Source organism: Entelurus aequoreus, linkage group LG08, assembly GCF_033978785.1.
Source record: "Entelurus aequoreus isolate RoL-2023_Sb linkage group LG08, RoL_Eaeq_v1.1, whole genome shotgun sequence".
In the NCBI taxonomy this organism is placed as follows: Eukaryota; Metazoa; Chordata; class Actinopteri; order Syngnathiformes; family Syngnathidae; genus Entelurus; species Entelurus aequoreus.
This window is the reverse complement of record NC_084738.1, coordinates 14,796,187-14,809,917: the sequence shown is the minus strand read 5'-3', so window position 1 is coordinate 14,809,917 and position 13,731 is coordinate 14,796,187. Positions and strand designations below refer to the sequence as shown.

Here is a 13,731-nt window from a genome sequence, read left to right as displayed (position 1 = left end):
ATAAAATTAAAAGAGTCAATGACATTCAGGAAGCTCCTGGATAGAGGTTCGTCTGGGCAGCAGGTGTGAATATTAAAGTCACCAACAATAAGAACACGATCATATTTGGGCAGAATTTCGGCCAGAAATTCAGAAAAGTCATTTATGAAGTCTTTGTGGTACTTGGGTGGTCGATAAACTACAGCACACAGGACGACATCAGAAAGACCCAGCTCAAACATGCATAGTTCGAAGCTTGAAAAGGAGGATTGCAGGCGGATCTGACGGCATTTAAAGTCATTTTTAAAAACGACTGCTAATCCTCCTCCTTTTCGGCCAGACGACCGCGGAGAATTAAAATACGAGCACTCCGGTGATAAAAGTTCATTTAGAGGAGCGAACTCACCAGTTCTCAGCCAAGTCTCCGTCACACAGAGGAAGTCCAGTCCGCGGGAGACGAATAAATCCTTCAGGATAAATGTTTTGTTTGTCAAGGATCTTGCGTTAACAAGACCGAACTTAACGGGGGCCGGCGCATCCAAGGCCGGTGCTGATCTGGGTGGGGCCCGACACAGAGCCCGCAGGTGGCGGGAATTCACTCCGCACCTCCGGGGGCGGGGACAGCAGGAGCGCGGCGGGCGAGCTTCCCCCTGCAGGCCGACGACAGGAACAATCCAGGACCCGGCGGGATCCAGCAAACGTGGGTGCAGGAAGAAACCAGGTACCGGTCCATACCTCCTTCGGGAAGTCACGGAAAGCCGGGCCAGGAGTGCCCTAACTTTCACCAGCTGGCCGCCACGTTTACCGCGGCGCCGATGACGCTTTCGCCGGGGGAGAGGAGCCAGAGGGCGAAAAAGGAAGGCAGGAATCCGGCCAGGTGAGGAAGCTGACTGGGACGTCGTAAAACTAACGTCGAAGTTGATCATATCCGTGTGAGAGGGACAAAGATCCAACAGCGTTTGGCGGTCATACACAAACAGTGAGTTGACAGGTACAACAAAAGACGCGAACAGCACAAAAACAAGCAAAACTGACAGCGGATTAATTTGTGGCATATTAAGTATAAGCCTGGTTGTGTTGTGGCTAATAGAGTATATATATGTCTTGTGTTTATTTACTGTTTTAGTCATTCCCAGCTGAATATCAGGTCCCACCCGCCTCTCACAGCATCTTCCCTATCTGAATCGCTTCCACTGCCCTCTAATCCTTCACTCTCACTTTCCTCATCCACAAATCTTTCATCCTCGCTCAAATTAATGGGGTAATTGTCGCTTTCTCGGTCCGAATCGCTCTCGCTGCTGGTGGCCATGATTGTAAACAATGTGCAGATGTGAGGAGCTCCACAACCTGTGACGTCACGCTACTTCCGGTACAGGCAAGGCTTTTTTATCAGCGACCAAAAGTTGCGAACTTTATCGTCGGTGTTCTCTACTAATACCTTTCAGCAAAAATATGGCAATATCGCGAAATGATCAAGTATGACACATAGAATGCTATCCCCGTTTAAATAAGAACATTTCATTTCAGTAGGCCTTTAAAAGTTCCACGTTTCAATTGGTTGTTTAACTAAAGACAGTTTTTCAACACAAATGATCCCAAAAACTTGGGATACGTATTTATTTGGCTGCGCACAAATTGCTTTCAGATGTCCTCGTTTGTTGTTTTTCTAATTCCGGGAATGCATAATTCAATCAAATGACTTCATCTTTTTGCAAACTGTCCCATTCTGCTGCATTGTTTAATTTGTTAGTGTTCCCAACTTTAAAAAAAAACACTGGCTGCAGATGCATTATTCAATCATTGTGAATAATGCAGAGTCACAAGCTAAATGCCATTTAGCATTAGTTTTTATAAACAACTGGCATTTGGGAGCTCGGGATGTTGACATTTTCCATCTTCATATGATGTCATCAGTTATCAGTTAAAGAAACAATTTTTTTTAAGGAGTATGAGGCCATAGAGACGATGAAAAGAACACAAAACTAAACAAAGAGTGGGTGAGTACTTGCCTTTTGGACGCTGTATTGAGTTCTTGTGGTAGATCTGGACATCAGGCCAGATGCGTTGACGCTGCCGTCCCTCAAGGTGCGACTTTCGGAAAAGTGGGCTTGGAGTTTTTCTCGCTGTCTCCTATTGATAAGTGCAGAGGCAGGAATAAGAGAAACAACATTAACACTACAAGGAGTCAAATACAGGACCACAATGGAACAGTGTAATTAATTCTCATTATAATAATATACTGAACAAAAACATAAACACAACACTTTTGTTTTTGCTCCCGTTTTTCATGAGTTGAACTCAAAGATCTAAAACTTTTATTAAATACACAAAAGACCTATTTCTCTCAAATATTATTCACAAATCTGTGTTAGTGAGCATTTTTTATTTAGTTAAAAGTTCAAGTACCAATGATTGTCACACACACACTAGGTGTGGTGAAATTTGTCCTCTGCATTTGACCCATCCCCTTGTTCACCCCCTGGGAGGTGAGGGGAGCAGTGGGCAGCAGCTGTGCCGCGCCCGGGAATCATTTTGGTGATTTAACCCCCAATTCCAACCCTTGATGCTGAGTGCCAAGCAGGGAGGTAATGGGTCCCATTTTTTTATAGTCTTTGGTATGACTCGGCCGGGGTTTGAACTCACAACCTACCGATCTCAGGGCGGACACTCTAAATTTGCTAAGATAATCCATCCTACCTCACAGGTGTGGCATATCAAGATGCTAATTAAACAGCATGATTATTGCACAGGTGTGCCTTAGGCTGCCCACAATAAAAGGCCACTCCGAAATGTGCAGTTTTGCTTCATTGGGGGTCTGGCGGGGTCAAAAAAGCTCTCAGTATCTGGTGTGACCACCATTTGCCTCCCGCAGTGCAACACATTTCCTTCACATAGAGTCCATCAGGTTGTTAATTGTGGTCTGTGGAATGTTGGTCCACTCCTTTTCCATGGCTGTGCCAAGTTGCTGGATATTGGTAGGAAGTGGAACACTTCCCAAACATGCCCAATGGGTGTCCGGTGAGTATGCTGGCCATGCAAAAACTGGAATGTTTTCAGCTTCTAGGAATTGTGTACATATCTTTCCAACCTGGGGCAGTGCATTGTCAAAAATGCCATCAATAAAATGCACTTGCGTTAGTTGTCCACAACATATCATAACCCCACCCACAACATGGGCCACTCCATTCACAACGTTGACATCAGCAAACCGCTCTCCCACACGTCTACCATCTGCCCTGAACAGTGAAAACCGGGATTCATCCGTGAAGAGAACACCTCTCCAACGTGCCAGGCGGCATCGAATGCGATCATTTGTCCACTCAAGTCGGTTACGATGAAAAACTGCAGTCAGGTCAAGACCCCGATGAGGACGACGAGCATGCGGATGAGCTTCCCTGAGGCGGTTTCTCACAGTTTGTGCAAAAATTCGTTGGTTATGCAAACCAATTATTGCAGCAGCTGTCCGGATGGCTGGTCTCAGGTAATCCTGCTGGATGTGGAGGTCCTGGGCTGGTGTGGTTACACGTGGTCTGCGGTTGTGAGGCCGGTTGGATGTACTGCCAAATTCTCTGAAACGCCTTTAGTAGAGAAATGAACATTCAATTCACAGGCAACAGCTGTGGTGGGCATTCCTGCAGTCAGCATGCCAACTGCACGCTCCCTCAAAACTTGTGCTGTGTGATAAAACTGCACATTTCAGAGTGGCCTTTTGTTGTGGGCAGCCTAAGGCACACCTGTGCAATAATCATGCTGTTTAATCATGCCACACCTGTGAGGTAGGCTGGATTATACTGGCAAATCAGAAATGCTCACTAACACAGATTTAGACACATTTGTGAACAATATTTGAGACGAATAGGGCTTTTGTGTATATAGTAAAAAATGTACATCTGAGTGGTTAACTTCTCTTCAAATTTGTGTGACTTATTCAAAACTCAGAACGACTGTTCCTATTATCACCTTTGGGGGAAAATGTGATTGAAAGGCTTTTGTTGGACCTCACAGCAGCTTCCACTGTACTAGTAAGAATATGCGAGTGTGTTAATGGCTGCTAATGGATATTAATGCTTGATAACTCACATGCACAGATGCAGAAAGAAAAGGAATGTACACAAAGGGAATTAATGGCATTTTGCAAAGGAGAGGGCGAGTCAATCCATCTTACAAATGGTCTTAATTAAATGTGTCTTTATCAATAAGAACAGGGTGCGGTGGGGGGGGGGTGGATTTCATTTTCTGTACGGTGGAGCTCTGACACGGTCAGCATGACCGGGGAGAGTTGCTGTAATGAAAGTAGAAAAGCCAGTCAGTAACACACAGGATTTAATCTCCTGTTCAATTCAAGATCTACAACACCCTTTGGATGGATTACAAATGAGGGTAATGAGTTGAAAAAATGACTCCAACATGTCCTGGTTGTGTTTTAAAAAAAGCACAAAAAACCCCCAATTATATTCAAGAAACTTTATTGTGCCACTAAATTTAGTATACAAGGTGCCAGATTTATCCTAACGAGTACCACCAGAACGACAGTACGTACATAATAATTTAAATAGAATAGAGCATAGGTGTTCAAACTTTTCTCACCAAGTACCACCTCAGAAAACACCTGGCTCTCCAGGTAACACCATAATGACCAACATTGAAGTACAGTAGCGTAGAAGGTCTAAGTATTCATTAAAATACAAGGCACAGGTTCTATTTAATAAATATATTTAAAAAAAAATTGCAACTGTAACATTACATTGAATCCTTAATCAAGTGATTCTTTGGCGTACCACTAGTGCAGGGGTCGGCAACCCAAAATGTTGAAAGAGCCATATTGGACCAAAAATAAAAAATAAAAATCTGTCTGGAGCCGCCAAAAATCAAAAGATTTAGATAAGTGTTATAATGAAGGCAACACATGATGTAAGTGTCTATATTAGCTATATTAGCCTACTATCAAAGGCTGACGCAAATCTTTGTTGACAGAAATGCTGTATTTTCATTTTTGTTCTTTGCAACATTGGAAATCATTAGTAAAATGGAGGCTTCTCACAGGATGAGACAACTTCTGGAAATTACTGGCTCAGAATGGCCTAATGCAGGGGTCACCAACGCGGTGCCCGCGGGCACCAGGTAGCCCGTAAGGACCAGATGAGTAGCCCGCTGGCCTGTTCTAAAAATAGCTCAAATAGCAGCACTTACCAGTGAGCTGCCTCTATTTTTTAAATTGTATTTATTTACTAGCAAGCTGGTCTCGCTTTGCTCGACATTTTTAATTCTAAGAGAGACAAAACTCAAATAGAATTTGAAAATCCAAGAAAATATTTTAAAGACTTGGTCTTCACTTGTTTAAATAAATTCATACATTTTTTTACTTTGCTTCTTATAACTTTCAGAAAGACAATTTTAGAGAAAAAATACAACCTTAAAAATGATTTTAGGATTTTTAAACACATTTTTACCTTTTAAATTCCTTCCTCTTCTTTCCTGACAATTTAAATCAATGTTCAAGTAAATTTATTTTTTTTATTGTAAAGAATAATAAATACATTTTAATTTAATTATTCATTTTAGCTTCTGTTTTTTCGACGAAGAATATTTGTGAAATATTTCTTCAAACTTATGATTAAAATTTAAAAAAAAAATATTCTGGCAAATTTGGAAAATTTGTAAAATCAAATTTAAATCTTATTTCAAAGTCTTTTGAATTTCTTTTAAAATTTTTGTTCTGGAAAATCTAGAAGAAATAATGATTTGTCTTTGTTAGAAATATAGCTTGGTCCAATTTGTTATATATTCTAACAAAGTGTAGATTGGATTTTAACCTATTTAAAACATGTCACCAAAATTCTAAAATTAATCTTAATCAGGAAAAATTACTAATGATGTTCCATAAATTATTTTTAAAAATTTTTCAAAAAGATTCGAATTAGCTAGTTTTTCCCTTTTTTTTCCGGTTGAATTTTGAATTTTAAAGAGTCGAAATTGAAGATAAACTATGTTTCAAAATTTAATTGTCATTTTTTTTGTGTTTTCTCCTCTTTTAAACCGTTCAATTAAGTGTAAATATCATTCATTATTAATAATAACATAGAGTAAAGGTAAATTGAGCAAATTGGCTATTTCTGGCAATTTATTTAAGTGTGTATCAAACTGGTAGCCCTTCGCATTAATCACTACCCAAGAAGTAGCTCTTGCTTTCAAAAAGGTTGGTGACCCCTGGCCTAATGTATAGATGTGTGTGTCCAAGTTTAAGGAAACGGCAGGCTGTTTTCTTCTAATGGATTTATTACAATCTTTGCAAGCTGGGTAACGTTTGCTGTGGTCTGGAACAACATGGCACACAAACAACTATGAGAAATGCAGCCAGTATTACATACATATAATGTGTCATGAAACATGCAAATATAAAGTAAATATACAGAGTGTCATGTCTGTGTGATCATGTTTTGTTTTAGTCATGTTCGGTTTTGTTTTTGGACTCCTTGTGCACATTTGTTTGTGTCGTCACCATAGTAACCCATTAGTACCTGTCATGTCACGCACCTGTTCCACGTTTAGAGTCACCTGTTTTCACTGATCATGTCACTATTTAAGCCTGTCTGTTTCTGTTGTTCGTCCTGGTGACATCCTCTATCATTTCATACCATGCTTCATCTATCCATCCATGCAACTGCTACCCACGAGATTAATGTTTATTATAGTTTATTCTTCATGCCATGCCAAGTAAGTTTTTCTTATTGTTCATAGTTTATTGCCTTTGTGCATGTCTTTTGTTTTCATAGTCAAGTTTTGTACTTCCGCCATTGTGCGCGCCTTTTGTTTATTCTTTTTTTGAGTGTTAGTATTAAATCATGTATCTAAATTCACGTCTTGCCTGCGCCAACTTTCCGTTGCCTTCTGGAAAAACAAATCCCAAGGACCAAGTCCTGACACAGAGGACATAACTAAAGGAGATAAAATTAGCTCAAATATAGCTACAAACGAGGCATAATGATGCAATATGTACAGGTACATACAGCTAGCCTAAATAACATGTTAGCATTGATTAGCTTGCAGTCATGGATTGACTAAATATGCCTGACAAGCACTCCAGCAAATCAATAAAATCAACAAAGTTCCCCTTTGTTCATTCACGCACAGCATAAAACGTTTGGTGGACAAAATGAGACAAAGAAGGAACCGCATAAAGCACGTCTTTCTGTGGCAGCATCGGAGAAAGTTGTTCAACTACGATGAGTTCAAGGATCGCTGAAATTAATAGGACAAATTGATGCTTGCCAAATACTATCATCAGTGAAGCATGTATAACATAAACAGTGATATTTCTAACAATTAGGAAGGTTTGTGTCATGTGTGTTCTCCTACAGAAAATATATTAAAACAATTTTTTAAAAATTTTTCTTAATCTTTTTCACTTTTCACACATCTCTGAAAGAGGTCCAGGGAGCCACTAGGGCGGCGCTGAAGGCTCTAGAGCCGCGACTTGCTGACCCCTGCACTACATGGAACCCACGTACCACAGTTTGGTAATCGACTGGGAGAGGGTTAATATAAATAGATTATAAATAGAATAAATTGAAAAATAAAACAAATGGTGCAATAGAGTTTGAAAACAAAGACAGCAAACTGAATCAAATCCCAGATCAGCACAGTTGGGACACGTGTGCAAGTCCGGCGTTTCTTGTGCAATGTGGAATATTGGTATCCATTGCTACACCGCACCATCAGAGTTCAGCAGTCCAACAGCTTCCGGTAAGAAGCTGTTTCTCGGTCTGGTGGTCTTACTCCGGATGCTGTCTGCGGGGGAATCAATAAAAAGGGTGTTCAGGGTGGACGGGATCCTCCCTCTGCATCTGCTGACCAAGACGTCTGTGGTGGTGGGAAGAATGCTCCCCACTTCTGAGCAGCTTTCACCAATTTTAACACAGAGGCGCCTCCCTCTCTTCGGCTGTGCCACACCGTTATGCTGGTGATGAGGGTGTTCTCAACGCTCCATCTGCAAGGATGGAGCTCCCTAGTCCAGACGTGGCTCCAGGATAGATGAACTCCGAGATACCTGAAGCTGGAGACCACTTCCACAGCTGCCCAACCAATGTGCAGAGTGGAATGTGGGTGTCTGACCTTCCTGCAGACCACCACCACAGAATTTCCTCTCTGGTCAACAAAAGCACCTTGAGGATTCTGGCGGGAACTCTCGTTCAACCCTTTTTCGATTACGCATGCACCTCCTGGTACTCTAGCACCTCCAAAACCCTCAAATCTAAACTCCAAACATCTCAGAACAAGCTAGTCAGGTTACTTCTAGACCTCCACCCCAGATCCCACCTCACTCCTACCCACTTCTCTAAAGTGGGCTGGCTCAAGGTGGAGGACAGAGTTAAACAACTTGCACTGAGCCTAGTCTATAAAATCCGCTACACCTCCCTGATACCGAAGTACATGTCAAACTACTTCCTTAACGTAAATGACCGCCATAACCACAACACCAGGGGGAGCTCCACTAACCACGTTAAACCCAGATTCCGAACTAACAAAGGTCTTAACTCATTCTCTTTCTATGCCACATCAATGTGGAATGCGCTCCCAACAGGTATAAAAGAAAGGGCATCTCTATCCTCCTTCAAAACCGCAATAAAAGTTCACCTCCAGGCAGCTACAACCCTAAACTAACACCCTCCCCGGATTGCTAATAATCAAATGTAAACAATCAAATGCAGATACTTTTTCTTTTTCTTATGCCTTCTGATCTCTCTCTCTCTCTCTCTCTCTCTCTCTCTCTCTCTCTCTCTCTCTCTCTCCACTACTTGATGTCCATACCCCCCCCCCACCCTACCCCTCCCTCCACACCCCTGATTGTAAATAATGTAAATAATTCAATGTGATTATCTTGTGTGATGACTGTATTATGATGATAGTATATATGATAGTATATATCTGTATGATGAATCAATTTAAGTGGACCCCGACTTAAACAAGTTGAAAAACTTATTCGGGTGTTACCATTTAGTGGTCAATTGTACGGAATATGTACTTCACTGTGCAACCTACTAATAAAAGTCTCAATCAATCAAAAAAAAAAACATCCCCTTGGTATTTTTTAAATGGATGCAAAGGTTGTAGCTTTTGCACCAGATGTTCTATCAATCAATCAATCAATGTTTATTTATATAGCCCTAAATCACAAGTGTCTCAAAGGGCTGCACAAGCCACGACAACATCCTCGGTTCAGAGCCCGCAAAAGGGCAAGGAAAAACTCACAACCCAGTGGGATGTCAATGTGAATGACTATGAGAAACCTTGGAGAGGACCGCAGATGGACGTCTAGGGGAGACCGGATGCAATGGACGTCGAGTGGGTCTAGCATAATATTGTGAAAGTCCAGTCCATAGTGGATCTAACATAATAGTGAGAGTCCGGTCCAGCAGGAGACCATCCCGAGCGGAGACGGGTCAGCAGCGCAGAGATGTCCCCAACCGATGCACAGGCGAGCGGTCCACCCCGGGTCCCGACTCTGGACAGCCAGCACTTCGTCCATGTTCTACCTCCTCATCGTAGTCTGCGATACGTCCCACTACTGCTTTGTTGTCCGTAAACGTCACAATATGACTGCTGTAGTCTTCAGCAGAGCATTCATTGGTCAGTAGCGTGAAGAGGAGGTGGCTCGGCACACAGCCCTGAGGGGCGCCAGTGTTGAGGGTGATGGATCCTGACAGTCTGTGGTCTGTTGTTCAGGAAGTTCATGACCCAGTTCCCCCCCAGTGAAGGACTCCGCTTCTTCACCATTTGAACTCGTGTCGTCTTCCTGCCAGGCCCATTCAGTCAGGAAGTGTTAAGTATGCAAGCATGTCAGCGTGTACCAGCGTGTTTTTGCTATGATGAACTTTTAATGACAAATTAAGATTTAATCCAAAAGTTTTAGGAATCAATTAATATTTCATTCAATCAAAGTTGAATCTAAAGGGAAGAACTCAGCAGGCCTTCACATGCAGCGGAAAGAAAGGAGCTAAAATGCGCCTTCAATTTTTCCTTTTGAACATTTTAGGTTGTCTCACTCAGGCTAAAGATACAATGATTGTATAATGGTTCTGAAAATAACATCAGACTACATTAGAGGTAGAAATACATTAATGAATATCTTTTTTAACCATTGTATGCATCCATCCATCCATTTCCTACCGCTTGTCTCTTTCGAGGTCACAGGGGGTGCTGGAGCCTATCCCAGCTGTACACCCTGGACAAGTCACCACCTCATCACAGGGCCAACACAGATAGACAGACAACATTCACACATTAGGGACCATTTAGTGTTGCCAATCAACTTATCCCCGGACGCATGTCTTTGGAATTGGGAAACCGGAGGGAACCCACACAGTCACGGGGAGAACATGCAAAATCCACACATAAAGATCCCGAGCCCAGGATCGAACCCAGGACCTTTGTATTGCGTGGCACACGTACTAACCCCTGTTCCACCGTGCTCAATACAGTACTGTATTCTTACAATTCCATTATTGTTATAGTTAGTAATACATCCATAAATACATATTAACATTAGCTTTTTAAAAAAAAAAAAATAATAAAAAACAGTAGGTATTAATTTACATGAAATTCATAAATAGCATTTTCTTTGGACAACTGGTGACTTGTGGCCCATTTGGGTCCTGACAGCCAGTTTGGGAAAGTGTGGCTGCGTGACCTGATAGTGGTTCAAACCGCCAGTACTTTTTACAAACTTCTTCACTCAACTTGAGGTTTGAACTCTCTGGGCCTGATCGACTAAACGTTTGTGTGTACTAAAACACATGGAAACTTGATATAAAAGTGGGGATTGCGTCTCTTTTTGGAGCAGAATAAGGAGAGCAACCCATTAAGAGCAGGGGTGTCAAACTCATTTCAGCTCAGGGGCCGCATGGAAGAAAGTCTATTCCCAAGTGGGCCGGAATGGTAAAATCATGGCATGATAACTTAAAAATAAAGACAACTTCAGGTTGTTTTCTTTGTTTTACTTTGGCCATCATCTTCAAATTTGTTGAAAATTCTGAGGAAATTGGTGCAGTTTGAAAAACACAATGAGCTTAGACTTGGTCTCAGTGTATCTACACAGACAGGATTAAACTTTAAGTCAGTCTTTCTGGGATTGAACAAAAACACATGTAAACCTTCTCGGTATCAAATACCTCCTTTGTCATGTCCACGTATCAATCCAGTGCTAACTCAACAAACCGTAAGAAACGGAGGTAAAAAAAAACTATTCAAAAGGGTGAAGTTCACTTTTCTCGTGTTTGACAGACATTTTGGGGCAACCAGGGTGCCAAATGATGATGTGTTCGAAGCAGAAGACATAAAACGGCAGGTTTTAAGTTTCATGTGAGTTGAGGAGGAGGAGCCACAGTCCCCCTTTACTGTGTACCTCTTGCTTGGCAACAGAATTGCTATTGTGCCATCCAGTGGACACTTCTAGAACAGCAGTTTCTTTCGTTCAAAGCACTTTCTTTTCGTAAAAAATGTATATTATGTTTATAAACTCGGGAAATATGACCCTGGACACATGAGGACTTTGAATATGACTAATGTATGATCCTGTAACTACTTGGTATCGGATTGATACCCAAATTTGTGGTATCATCCAAAACTAATGTAAAGTATCCAAACAACAGAAGAATAAGTGATTATTACATTTTAACCGAAGTGTAGACAGAACATGTTAAAAGAGAAAGTACGCAGATATTAACAGTAAATGAACAAATAGATTAATAATTCATTTTCTACCACTTGTCCTAATAATATTGAAAAAATAATAAAATTATAAATGACACAATATGTTACTGCATATGTCAGCAGACTAATTAGGAGCCTTTGTTTGCTTACTTACTGTCAAGACTAGGTCTGTGGCGTGGTTTGTTCTCCCGTGGTGCAAAGGAATTGGACCAAACGTGGCGTGCAGGTGAGGACATGTTTAATATATTAACTCAAAAAAAGGCTCAAAAGGGGATAAACAAAAAGCGCTCACAGCGGAGGGAAAAAAACTTGACTATGAAAACAAAAGGCGCGCACAATGGCGGAAGTACAAAACTAGACTATGAAAACTAGTGATGGGTTGATGAGGCCTCATGAAGCGTTTCGACACATTGCAAAACTGTATTGATACTGTGTCGATACTGTGTCACTAAATACTGACATCTGCTGGACATTAAAAATCCCTACAGGCAACCTATGGACCGACTCAACTGACACTGATTTTATGACCTAGTATATACAATAATATAAACCAAGTCATTGTATTTCATTTAGGATTATTTAATATCTTCATTTAAATAAAAATATATGTTTATCTTTTTTAGATACAGTCAAATAATGTGAACATGTATCATGACTAGGATGGTAGAAGGTGGGGATTGAACCCCAGTAACCAATTGCTGGCACGGCCACGCTACCAACTTCGCCACGCCGTCATTCCTGTACCTTCTCTAGTAACAGTAGTGATGGGTCCTGCAACACAGATGCATCGGCGCATGCGTCGAGCTCATAGAGCGAAACCCTGTGTCGGTGCGCGTACCGCTTTTAGAAAGTCACGTGACCGATCATGAGCTGCTTTGGTCACGTGACCGATACGCGAACTGTATCGCACTGACGCCTCCTCTGTGCCCTGTGAGCAACATTCCCTCTAAGGTGCGCGCCTGCGCAATTGCGCAGTGCTCAAGCGTCCTCCGCGCACACCGTGCGCCGCACAGCCAATATATGCCGCGCACCAAATCAAACCCATCTGAATTCTAAACAAAATAAACACATTTATTCTGTGTAATTTTGAAATGCAACTTTGAGTGACAGTGACAACAAGCGGCCCTAACGGTGTTCGTCAACAACACGCATTGCGCCGCTTCCTAATAAACACAGTTTGACGCGCAGGCGTCAGTGCGATACAGTTCATGAGCGGTCACGTGACCAGAACAGCTCATGAGCGGTCACGTGACCAGAACAGCTCATGAGCGGTCACGTGACCAAAACAGCTCGTGTTCGGTCACGTGACTTTCTAAAAGCGATACGCGCACCGACACAGGGTATCGCTCTATGAGCTCGACGCATGCGCCGATGCATCGGTGTTGCCGGACCCATCACTAATGAAAACAAAACACTAGCACAAAGGCAAAAAACTATGAACAATAACAAAACTTACTTGACATGACAAGAGGGGCAAAAGGAAGAGCAGCATGGATCATGAGGGTGAACAGAGTGATGTCGCCAGGCCGACTGCCTGGCAACAATGGCCTTAAATACTGGTGACATGATTAGTGAAAACGTGAGACAGGTGCGTGACATGAGGATGTGAAGCAGGTGCGTGACAAGACAGGTGAAAAATAATGGGTGACCATGGAAACCAAACCAAACAAGGAAGTGCAACCAGGAACTAAAAAAAGAGCCCAAAACCCAAGCAAAACAAAAACATGATTAACACAGACATGACACTTACTACTAAAAGCCAAGTTGTCTAGTATGTTCACTATTTTATTTCAGGACAAACTTGCAATAAGAAACATATGTTTAATGTACACTAAGATTGTTTGTTAAAATAAAGCCAATAATGCAATTTTTTGTGGTCCCCTTTATTTAAAAAAGTATCGAAAAGTATCGAAATACATTTTGGTACCGGTACCAAAATATTGGTATCAGGACAACACTAGTCTGAAGTTGCGTCGAACGATCCCCTAGTTCGTATTTTGTTGCAGAAAATAAATGTCATTGTCACAGGTGTGTGTTTTAATT

At 41.7% G+C, this 13,731-nt stretch overlaps 1 protein-coding gene across 2 annotated transcripts in view; it reads right to left on the bottom strand.

The window, feature by feature from the left end:
- Positions 1-13,731, bottom strand: part of nrg3b (neuregulin 3b) — a 614,555-nt gene that overhangs the window by 61,648 nt on the left and 539,176 nt on the right. For both annotated transcript variants that reach the window (XM_062055657.1, XM_062055656.1), the window contains exon 6: positions 1,989-2,109. In XM_062055657.1, coding sequence (XP_061911641.1) covers positions 1,989-2,109 — 121 coding nt within the window. The remainder of the gene's footprint in view (positions 1-1,988; positions 2,110-13,731) is intronic.